Source organism: Mycetomoellerius zeteki, unplaced genomic scaffold (assembly GCF_001594055.1).
Source record: "Mycetomoellerius zeteki isolate Tzet28-1 unplaced genomic scaffold, Tzet1.0 scaffold364, whole genome shotgun sequence".
Taxonomy (NCBI): Eukaryota; Metazoa; Arthropoda; class Insecta; order Hymenoptera; family Formicidae; genus Mycetomoellerius; species Mycetomoellerius zeteki.
The window spans coordinates 560,887-573,156 of NW_017257354.1; the positions used below are offsets into that span (position 1 = coordinate 560,887).

The window sequence follows — 12,270 nt, forward strand, 5'->3', positions numbered from 1 at the left end:
TTTTATGATGTATTATACATATATACATATATATTGAAATTTATATACATGTGTTTCCATGAGGGAAACATCTATCCTTTATCGGATAAATACATGTTTTTGGGGGGGATATCTATCTTTTCTATCAAATCATTTCATGTGTTATAAGATAGGCACGATGTATAGTTTAGCGTTTTGTCGAATCCTATGTTTCACCAAAACAATTTGGAGCTAATAATAAAAGTTAAAGTCCTATTAAAAAATGGTATTATAATACTTGATATTTACTATTGATTTGATATTTAGTAGTGTAAGGAAAAGAATAAAGTGGAGTGGAGGGTAATGATAATGTGAATGTATTACATTATCCACTCCACTATCCAATTTATTTGTCAGCTTTTTATTCTTTTCCTTAAACTATAGACAGAAGGATTATAACTTTTTTATATATTAAGAATATGTCAGAAACAGTAGCAGAAATGGTGAATAAAATTGAGTACATAATAGGTTTTAAATAATAAAAATCTTATGGACCGTAGATTTGAAAACAAAGAAAAATATACTATATATGTACATGTATATATACCATATTTGTAGTCATTTGAAAAGAAAAAGAGAGTTTATGATACTACCCAAACAACACAAAGTCTAAAATTATGACATAAGACATCTTTTAGACGCAAAAAACGTCTTATGATCTGATTTTAAACTTTTTGTTGTTTGGACAGTAACAATATTAAATTGCTTGTTACTTTAATTTATGGAATTACTACTTCAGCTTCGGTTTAGGACTGTTTCAAAACCGACAAATAATCGGCGCACAGTTAGCTTGAATTAGAAATTGTATAAATTCATAAGAAATATTATTAGACACGAAGAATTGCCTTGACCGAATACAGTGTGTTCTTCATTAATGTGTACTTAATCTCATCAACCCATTTTCACTTAATATTGCGTACACAATGCTTTGGTATCACCTCGACAATTATGCAGTAACATTGTCAAACGGCCTTTTTGTATACACACTTGAATATCCAAGTCATTTGATATATTTAGAGATCGTAAATATAAAGAGTGATTCCGGACAATTTGTGACAAATTAAAAGAAGCGCTAAATCTTCACAATCGTTAATAATGTTCGATGAAACATAGCTTTAACTAGGTATCGCCGCGCGCGCGCGCGCGCGCGCGGGTCTAGATTATTTAACAAAAGCTGTTCAATTTAAGGAGATCACTTTAAATTTATCGCAATTCCGGAATCATTTTATATAATACGTATAATGTACACAATTAAGTGAGATATTTCTGTCTTCCTAAATTTTGAGCAAGTGTTACATTGTGCATTGTAACGTACAGTCTACGTATATTATAATATTGCCGGTTTGTAATTACTCACCAATAGAAGAATCCATTGATGCGACAAATGACTGTTCAAGTCCAACAAGCGCCTCCTCGGCGCTGTCGATGTCACAGATAGACTTCGGGGCTCGCTGGTGCTGGTTGGTGTTGCTGTTGTTGTGGATGCGGTTGCTGACTTTGGGTTTGATGTTGTTGTTGCTGCTGCTGTTGCTGTTGCTGCGTCATCTGCTGTTGATGATGGCTATGATTGTGATTGTGATGATGACTCTGTCGCGTTCTCAACATATCGTATCTTTGCTTGTAGAGGTCGCGTTCCTGTTGAATCCGTGTCAGCTCGATCTTCGCACGCTGGAGTTCATTCTGCAAGTTCCGATTAGTGCTCTCAAGGTCCTGCCGTTGCTGTAGCCGTTTGCTGCGACAGTTCTGAGCGTAACCACGATTCTTTAACGTTCGTCGCTTTTGCTTCAGCCGCACCACCTTCGCACACAATCGTAGATTTAATCATATATTTGAGCCTTTTCGACACCTTTATATTCTTAACATTCTTAATTTATGTTTATTCTTTATCTTTTTTCCTCAGCAGCATTTGCCACGAAATTATGTATAGGTAATATATAAAATAAAAATCGAAAAAATGTATAATTCATTGTATACATAGATTATATTGTATACATAGATTATATATATACGTATACATTATATTGTATGTAATAGCACATAATAAGTTTGCATTTTACGTGTGTGCTGTTGTATAATCATAAAAGTAACAACTGAAGGAAAATGTTAAGAATAAAAAAGTTGTTTAGCTTCAACTTGTTTGGAATATAAAAGTCTGATTATTATAATTAGTATATTAACTTATCAAAATTTTATAATAAGGATGAAAACCGATAATTTTATTGTGCTCAAAATATAGATAGACAGACGATAATTATTCTCATGCATATTAATTTCATATTAAAAAAATAAAGCGTAAAAATTAAATTAAAATTATATCAGTTTTATTTAACTTATTGTAAAAGACTATTAAAGTTATCGATATTCATTAGTTTCAATCCTTGATTTGAAATATCGGAAATTTCCAAAGTAATTTTGCTATACACAAATAAAAAACAAAAGAATCACTCACCTGTTCTCGTGGACAACCATGGAGACGTTTGTTGAGTTCGCGTACAGAAAGTGACATCAAAAGTTCATCATCCATGAGTTCGTCTTGAGGATTCGTACCGTTACAATTGGAGTACAAGCCGTTACCCGAGCGATGAGCTGGAGTGGGCCCACCGGCGCCGCAAGAACTCACGGAGCATACGCTCAATGGTCTGCCCGGTTGTATTGATAAGCCTTGCATGCTATCCTCCATCCCCTGCATTACACCCCCGCCCGTGGGAAGCATTCCTCCTCCTGTACCTGGACCACTGTAATACTCTAGATGACTTGACATTGCCAGGTATCCACCTGTGACAACAATATCCATGTGGCAAATTCAAAACACGTTAGAAAAAGTAATAGAAAATGACGAAATATTGAGAAGCAAGAAAAATGAATTAGCATGTATCATACTATTAAACGTTTCTTTCTTTTTTAATCTTCAGCAGCTATTAATTGTTTTCTTTTTATTAATTTGAGTAAGAGGGACATCAGGTACCGTTTCCACAATTTCGGTATTCAACTTTTAAAACAATTAATTATTATAATTACATACCATATTAATACGATAGAAATAATCTTCCTCTACATTTCATGCCAGAATGATCCTGTATATATATATATATTTTTTTTATATATGTATATGTATACATATATACTATATATACTGTATTTTTATATAATATATATATATATATATATACTATATATAAAGTAATGTTTTTGTAATAAATTAAAGATGTTCGATAAACATACGATACCTATACCACAAATATTAATATTTATATTCTAAATAAATTATACGAAAGTTATGTTCATAACATTCTGTTTTTATTAAACAACACATTTTTATAGTTTATTTATTTTATATATTATTATTTTCATTGTCATAAATCAAATTTAAAAGATAATAACAAAAATCTAAATATTAAAATTAAAAAGAAAGGTAACTATAATGAGTAAATCAATAAAATGAAGAGCCTGTGCAAGCCTCGCAGTTGTTGATGCATAAAGAAATCAGTAATTAAATCTCTTAAAATTCAATATATTATATGTACAGCATAAAAACGTTTCAATTCTAGATCTCATTCCTGGATTTGAATTCTCTTCAGTGTAACAGTCAGAAAAAAATATGTAGTAACGGAAAGGTGAACAAGATGTAATCTTTCCTCCTGGCAGTCTCCCAACGCCGAAAGAGTCAAATAATAAAACAATGGTCAAAGTGAAAAGATCTAAGTTGAAAAAATCAACTAGTTACATAAAATACAATTAATATATGTGGAAAAGCTAAGTTTAAAATATATTTAAATGGTTAACAATAAACTTACAAAGCAAGAAGAGAGATTACACCTTCCAAACTGATGTAAAATGCAACTTTAGATAAAAAGGTTCAAATATTAAGTTCAAATATTAAGTATAAATAGCAATCTCCTCCGCGATCTATCTATCGTGTACAAAATAAGAACCAACAATGAGAGAGAGAGCTCATATTTCGCCACTAACTAATCAACTCACAATAGATGGAATCTAATAGGTCTATGTCGCTTTATAAATTTAACGCTTTATGTTGCTTGTTAATATATAATAATGTAATATAAAATAATAATGTATTATTTCAGATATTATAAGCGTTTATTAAGGGAGAACACCACTCTAAAAATGATATCTAATTTTGGCAATTTTTTGCAATAAGCTAATAAAGTTAATCAAAAATCATTTTTAAGGGCTTTATTATATGAACTTTCGAGAGTACAAAAAAATTTTTTTGAATTTTTATCATACAAAATGGTGGCCCTATTTCAGCAGCATTGAGCCTCCTTTTTTGCCCAGTGCATATGCGGTGTACATGGAATTTTCTACATCTTTTGATGTGGAACAAAATTCTAAAAATTTTTATTATCTACATACTTAAAGCTAGTGAAGTACGTAGTAGAATTACTTTAAAATATTTATTTTTGTAAAAATGGTAAATGTTTGAAAAAAAAATAATATTTTCGACCATAAAATTACACCTTTTAATGTTAATAACAAAAAAGTTTTCAATATATGGCAAAAATCCTACGTACTTCTTTAACTTAAACATCTGAGAATAATCTGTGCAAATTTCAAGTGAATCGATTAAGAATTGTAAAAGTTATCGTGTACACCGACTTTAAAAACCTCGTTTTGAGAAAAACGCGTTTAAAGTTTTCAGAACTTTTTGCTTATAAAATTATAAATCGGAATTGTGCCTTTAGTTTGCAATGCCTGTGCCATACATTTTACAAGTAGCAACATCTATCTGCCAAAATTTGTTTCTTCGAAAATTTAGAGTTTCCTTTTATCTGTGCGATGTCCGCCGCTTGGAGCAAACTCAACGGCGAGGTGAGGAGATACAAAATATTGGCTCTAACGGGATTATACAGTTGAGATACCGATTTAAAATTATAAATATTATTCTTAACAATACGAATTATAAAATTAAGTAAAAAAAATTTTTGATTTTTTTAAACCTCAAGGGTGGTAGTGTCCTCCTTTAAAATGAATTTCATCGTCTAAAATTTGTACGTTGGCCCAATCAAAATCGTGACCTTATTCAAATCTGTGTTCGGTGATAACTGTTGTATGAAGCTTCTTCAAATATTATTTTTTTACTCGTCAAGTCTATCCTTTAATTAATAGTCTACGCATCTATCTCACATATGTTGAATCACAATTTAAACACTCTATCTTGTAAACTACGTTAGAACATGACAGTGTAAGTAAGGGATCCTAAAGTATTTTAGTAAATCTGTTGAGTTTATTGGTATGCCTGAAAAAAAACTAATTTAAACATAAGAACTCTGCTTTTTAAATTGAATAAGTTTATTAACAATTTTCAAAATAAATAGAATTGTAAAATAATCAACCTTTTCAGATTTGATTGCGTTGAAAGTCCGACAATCATATCGGCACGCAATTATAATTTCCGAAATTAATTCATTTAAATGAATTTACAATAGTTCAACATCTTAACTTTCTGACCATTATGGCGCTTCTTAATTTAAAGTATTATGTTTAACATTAGCGGTCTTTTAATCTTATTATTGTTTAATCAACCTTATGTTTCATAGAATCATAAGATTGATTATTTTTATTGTTGAGCTGAACAAATATAGAAAACAATCTTCTTTTTATGATGGAAGAAATAAAATCAAGTGGATAGCCATCAAGAATATATTGCAAATATTTTATCCACGACAAACAATTTAGAAGGAAAGTATTTTTTTAGGGATATATGTAATTACATCTTTTTTTCTACCCCTAAAAGAAATAGTCTACGTTTCCAAGAATTGACTTTGAAATTATCAAATTACTACTGTATTGAATTAATCTTAATAAAAGATATGTATTTTCATCGAAGTCGACAAATAGTTTGTGAATAAATCGCGAACTGCTTTATTTTTTATGTGAACATTTGTTCGTCAAAGCTTATATAAATTGTTAATAAACAATTTGCGATAAGTTGTTATTTTTTATTTGTTTGATTGCTATTTGCAAACAGTTCGTTAAACATTTTCTCTAGAAGCGATAAGATAAAAAAGCGACAAACACCCAAAGTAAACATTGATGTAAGCAACATATTCAATTTTCGCAGATATTCGACAGTTGATTGCAAACTTTTCGCATGCAATGTTTGCAAACAATATTTCGCTAATAAATAATTTGTTTTTTCTTTACCAAAAATGAATTGACTGTTATTGTACTTACTAGTGTGCCTAGTGTGTCGCGGAAGATGTTGCAACTCCTGAAAATGATGATGCGCCGGTGTTGCTGACCAGGACTCATGATGAGTCTCCGGAGTTTGCTCTTGAGGACAGTGGGGTCTCAGGTCCAGCGGTTCTTGTCTCAATGACTGCGTCAGCCAACCCATGCCACTTGTACCCACTTGCATCTCTTCCTGTACCAACGCTGCTGGTTGCTGCAACTGCAGTAGTATACCGCCACGGTCGCGAAGATCACGAGCATCGCGAGAATCTCGATCGCTGCGGTGAAGTTGCAATGGCGGTGGAGATGTCGATACAGGCGGCGTATCCGGCGGCGTGCCCGGATGTGACAGCGTGGTGAGATGCGCCACGGCACCAGGCGGTGCCTTTACTAAGACGCCATGTTGCACTTGAATATGGGGCTGACCATATAGTGGATGCGGTTGTTCTAACTCGTGCGCGGGTGGCGTTAATGGTGCCAGAGTCAGTCCTTGCGATTGCACTTGTCCCGGAAGCTGTACAACGCTGCCATTTACCATTACCGTCGGTGAACCCATTCGTACCTGCAAAATGTTATTTTTTATCGATGTCAACAATGAGCATGATCGAGGACATAATAGTCGATTAATAAGCGAAAAATTTAAGTTGCTTATTTTATCCATATTAATCCTCAAGTACTGAGGTTGATCCGTGGGACCATATGAAAAAAAAAAAAAACACTATATCTGTCTCATTTTCAGTACTTTCATAAAAACTGATTTATAACGTTTTAATTAATAAAAACATAGATTTATAACACTCTTGTGTTTTTATTCCAGTTTTTTTTTAATTGAAATCCCAGGAACCAATCTCAGTAAAAGTGTTACAGTATCTATTATTTTATCTCAGTACTTAAAGGTTATAATAAATGATAAAAAATGTATCTTTTATGATATTAAAACATCTGTAAATAATGTGGTAGCTAATGAACGTACTGCTTCTTCTTAATCCTTTAAATTTTTGTATGAGTCCAATTATTTTTGAAACTTTGAACCAGAGGATTTTTTGATCACTGATTACAAATCAAAAGTCATTTAAAAATTCAATGGCTGATTCAGTATGACGAATGAATAATTCAAATAATTTTTAGTAAAATGTGTAGTATTTCATATACATAAAAATAAATTATTTAGTAAGGACAGGTTTTAATAATAACCTCAAATTCACAAATGCACCGACCAAAATACCAAGAAACTAAGTATTAAAATAATAAGACTATTTTTTTCGTTTTCCGTCGCAATCCATCCATACGGTTCCGTCATTTTGGATTTTAAAATTTGAAAATTTTGACCTCACATTAGTGTATTCAGTAATCCAAATAATCTAGAATATCATTATAAGAGAGACACTCCAATTATTTATTTACAATCGATCCTTCCATATTTTTCAGAGGTTATCAATTTATAATAAAAAAAGATAACGTACCGAAAAAATCTGAAAATGATGAAAAATTCTAAAAAGAGTGAAAAATTTTAAAAGACATTCTAAGATGTCCTAAATAAGTACTTAAATTGCCATTTTGATATTAATAACAGTTTAGTAAATAATGTATTTTTAAGCATAAATTTTGATTACTTTAGTTAGATATATAGTAATTACGCAAATAAAAATTTATGGTCGCCTACTTTTTTAAATATTTTTTCATGTTCTACGGAAACAAAAAGCCGGTATTTAATGTCATGAAATTCATCAAAATAATTAAAAATTAAGCGGAAAAAGATGGAACTTGGAGAGTCCCTTCATGATGCAAAGGGCAAAGATAAGCGCAAAAGATACCTATCATATTGCTTCTTCCGCAAATTTCCACGTCTTATTTGCTTAAGTCCTTAGTTTTCTTATACAATCGACTGCCAATATTAACTACAAGAACTACTAGAACCATTTGTAATCGAAAGTACTTTTTCGGATGACTTTCGATATTATCTACTTAAATAAAAATATTGCAATTCAGACTTTGCGCTGCAATTCATATCTTTGTTCATAGGACACATGAAGGAAACATTTTTATTGTGTAATAAAAATTTCAGCCAACATAAATATAGGTATCTATTATGAATTCGATTGGTTTAGATGTTATTGGAATATCGTAATTGATGTAATTGAAGAGATACTCTTAAGAGATTATTTGCCATATTGAATAGAAATGACAATCTATCAGCCGTTACGCGCGAAGCACGGCTATATCCCTCTTGTGAAAAGAAATAATATTGGCCATCTATTTTATTTTACTAAAACAAGTAAAAATCAGTCTTATTAATTTTAATATCACTTAGATATTACAGATAAGCCCGTCTGAACATTTCATTTATGATAAGAATATTTCTGTATTATTTTCTTTCTTTCCTGTTTTGTAACAGGAATTGACAATACTCAAATAAATAATAGCCAAAGCGATCAATATTTAAAACTTTGTTTTATCCTATTCAATATTATAACACGAAAAAGATAAAATAATTCAAAAACCTAAACATTATACGATAGAATTTTTGTCGCTTACAATTATTTCAAATAAATCACAATTATATACACTGTTCAACAAAAAAATAGGGAACACCGCTTAAAATTACATAATTTTCAAATGATCAAATCTCGGTAAAAAAATCATAGCAGACAAAAAATAAAGAAGCATTTAAAAAGCTCGAAATTTGTTAATTTTAACATGCTTTTGTTTCTCAAAAATGCCGTTTTTTTCACAAAATTTTTATCTTTTTTTCTGTATCTCAATGAAAATAACATTATTATGTTCCTTAAAATTACTTATATTCAATAATCTGCAGCTGGACAAAGTCTTTTGCTCAAAAAATTTAATATCTACTTTTACAAAAAGATACAAAAGTTAACCTACAAAATATTTTTTTAAATAATTTTCTTATAGTTTTGACCGAATTATGCAACTTTAAAACTAAATCTGTATTTTTTACAAAGTTGTTGACAAAAAATTACCGCAACAAGTTAAAAAAATATTTTGAAGCTCAAAGTTTGTACTTTAACGTGCTTTTGGTCGTTTTTAACCTTTACCGCACAAACGGAAGTAATTTTTGTCCAGGCGATTTTTTAAATTATCTATAAATCTTTCATTTAGAATAGTTAAAAAAGTTACATGAATTTTTAAATATTTTTTTAACCACTTAATTCATTAAAAAAAAAACACGCTGTTCGTTAACAACTTCCGTCTACACTAAATAAGTACTAACAAGAACGTTTGTACGGCAAGGGTTAAATTTCATTCTGCAGAATTGGAAAGATAAAAAATTTTTGCGATGATTTTTCGTCGAATTTTGACGTTCGTTGTAAAATATACTGGTTTAACTTCACAATGTCGCTTAATTTGATTAAAACTCTGTACTTTTTTGTAAAAATATTAAATTAAAAAAATTTATTTTCAAGCTACAGATTGTTTAATGTATGTAATTTTGAGAAACATGGCAATGTGGTCTTTGTTAAGATAAAATTGTAAAAATAATACTTTGATAAACGGCCAAAGGCATGTTAAAATACAAGATTCCAGCTTTTAAATGCTTTTATATTTTTTTTTTCTGCGATTTTTGATTTTTCACCGAATTTCGGTGATTTGAAAATTTATTTTCAGCGTTTTAAAAGTGTGCCTTATTTATTATTTAATACTATAAAATCGGTGTAATAAACCAAATATTTTTTATTCAGTTTATCATTAAAACATTTTAATTAAAAGTTTTGATTGAAATGCGTTATTCATTTTTCTAGTAAAGGTCATCGTATTACATATGTAAAAAAGTTAATGTGTAATTGCAGATTTCTATTTTGATCGTATAATGTTTACCTAATCATTGTAGCATGTATTATTTTCTATTTTCATTAAACAATGGAATGGATATTAACAAGACAGTATCAGATAAATGTTATGTTAACAAAATTAAACACGCTATTATGCTATGTCGAGTATGAGCGCTTTTTCACGAGAGCAATCATGTATCAATGTCAACTTGCAAAATCACTATTTATTTAATTTACACATAATAGATAACAGAACACATTTCGCTCATATATGGTAAGCCATTGTTTGTACTACACATTGTTATATTGCATACTACACTCGTGATGGTAATATAATAACTATATTTATACATAACGTATATTACATTTTATCTTGTTTTCTTTTTTAGGACGATATAATCCAGCAACGAGATAATTATACGAAAACTCTAGTGAAATTATCTTTCACTTGTGATTATTTGAAAATTATCTTTTCTGATCTTTTCTGAATGAGAATGAAAATTCTAAAAAGATTATCGTCTGTCCCAAATATTTTCAATCCTGAATGCAAGATATCATTATAATTATTATCCTGTATCTTTAATAATATCTAAAATCTGACATACTGATATATGTTTTTATTTAATGACATCTTAATTTGTAGACACACTTGATGTATATTACTGATAACATTATTGTTATATAGTAGCTATTTATTGTGTAATGTGTGGTTTCAAATATAAGCGATATGAGAATGGAACATCAAGCTTATAACATGTATATAAAGTTTATGAATATGTCAAAACTCATAAATTTCTTTAAAACATATCTGTAATTTTTAAAAACTTTCATTTTTATATATTCTGACATATTGCATTCGCTATTTCAAATCCTGAGATTAAAAAATTTTAATATCATGTTTAAAATAAAAATTTTGCAACTCATATCAATTTTACCACATAAATTTATATTTAATAGAAGAATGTTAGAAATGGCTCTTAATGATCTCATTCCTCTTAAAGATAATATACTAATTAAAACCTGCAAGTATACCTATAGTATAATTAGTATAAATAATATATTTTGTAATTACTATGACAATATAAGGAGCCATTTATTACTTTCTTCTTGTCTCTCACACGTTTTATTTTGCAATTATCATGACTTTTTTGAAGATTTCAAAAGAAGTAGGAGTAAGTTTTCAAGGAAACATTTTTTTAATAATTGATCTTCAAAACTTCTTCCTACTTATTTCTGTTATTAATTCTAATAGAGATGTAAACTGACTGAATTATATAACTTATCCAATATACATAGAGCACTAAATCTATATGCAAATATTTACTTGTAAAAATATATATAATAGTATCAAATATACTTCTTTTTAAAACAAGTCGATTTTATTATGTTAGAAACATTCTCAGTATACTCCATTCTTACATGCTCACCTCTCGCTTGACAGCAGGATCCAAATGGTCGAGGACGAACTCCTGTACGTACTCCCTTGCCAGATGATCCTCAGCTTCCATCTTTACCTCGTCGACTTCTACCTCCACCTCCTCTACCGTATTAGTCGCGGTCGCATACGTGATCGTCTCTTGTCCGTCGCCACTGCCACCGCTGCGGTCTCCACCGCCACTACCACCTCCGCCACCACTCGAGCAATTCGTCACTGCTGTTTGTTGCGTCGTGACCACCTTCTCTGATTAAACACTTTGTGATTTCTTTATTAAATATCCTAGCAAAGGGGAAGCTAGACAGATGATGTACTGAAATGACAATCCTCTTCGCTGTAATAAGCCCAAGCTTCGATGAGTCTTCCCTCGATAAATCGAAGCGAATCACTAAAGGTTGGTTGTATTAGAGAAGAAATTGGATGCCGAGCTGATTTGCGGGTCGCTATGTATTCTAAATTATCATCAATGCGTACCAGCCTCGTAATTCTATCTTTGATCGTACTTCCAACTCAGCCCAATTCTGATCCCCTTTCTTATTTCAATTTTACTTGCAATTTGCGAACAGAGATTTCTGTCGTTTAAAGAAATTATTTTACGTATGTACCGGCTGCACACATTTCAACGATAATAATGAATAGAGAAAGAGAGAGAGAGAGAGAGAGATTTAACTCCCTCCTTAGAGGAAATGGATGTAATGGCGTCGTAATGATTCGCTCTCACAAGTCTAATGATAAATTAATCCCTACCACGATAAAACAAAGTTAACATAGATTACGGTAAATACAAACTCTGATTAAATTTTTCCACATGTCAATTAATTAAAGGACACTCTT

General features: G+C 30.5%; 1 protein-coding gene across 1 annotated transcript; it reads right to left on the reverse strand.

Annotated features, from left to right (window-relative positions):
* Positions 1 to 1,412: 1,412 nt before the first annotated feature.
* On the reverse strand, positions 1,413 to 11,518 carry tj (Maf family bZIP transcription factor traffic jam). Its single transcript, XM_018453055.1, has 4 exons — positions 11,429 to 11,518; positions 6,214 to 6,772; positions 2,468 to 2,793; positions 1,413 to 1,815 (listed from the first exon to the last, which is right to left on the reverse strand). Exons 1-4 carry the CDS (start codon positions 11,507 to 11,509, stop codon positions 1,447 to 1,449), a joined length of 1,335 nt encoding a protein of 444 aa, XP_018308557.1. The 5' UTR covers positions 11,510 to 11,518; the 3' UTR covers positions 1,413 to 1,446.
* Positions 11,519 to 12,270: the final 752 nt, after the last annotated feature.

Coding starts and splice junctions, on each gene's coding strand:
- tj (XM_018453055.1), bottom strand. CDS start 11,509: ATGGAAGCTGAGGATCATCTGGCAAGGGAGTACGTACAGGAGTTCGTC. Junction 6,773..11,428: donor ATCCTGCTGTCAAGCGAGAG/GTGAGCATGTAA, acceptor AACATTTTGCAG/GTACGAATGGGTTCACCGAC. Junction 2,794..6,213: donor GCGACACACTAGGCACACTA/GTAAGTACAATA, acceptor TTGTTGTCACAG/GTGGATACCTGGCAATGTCA.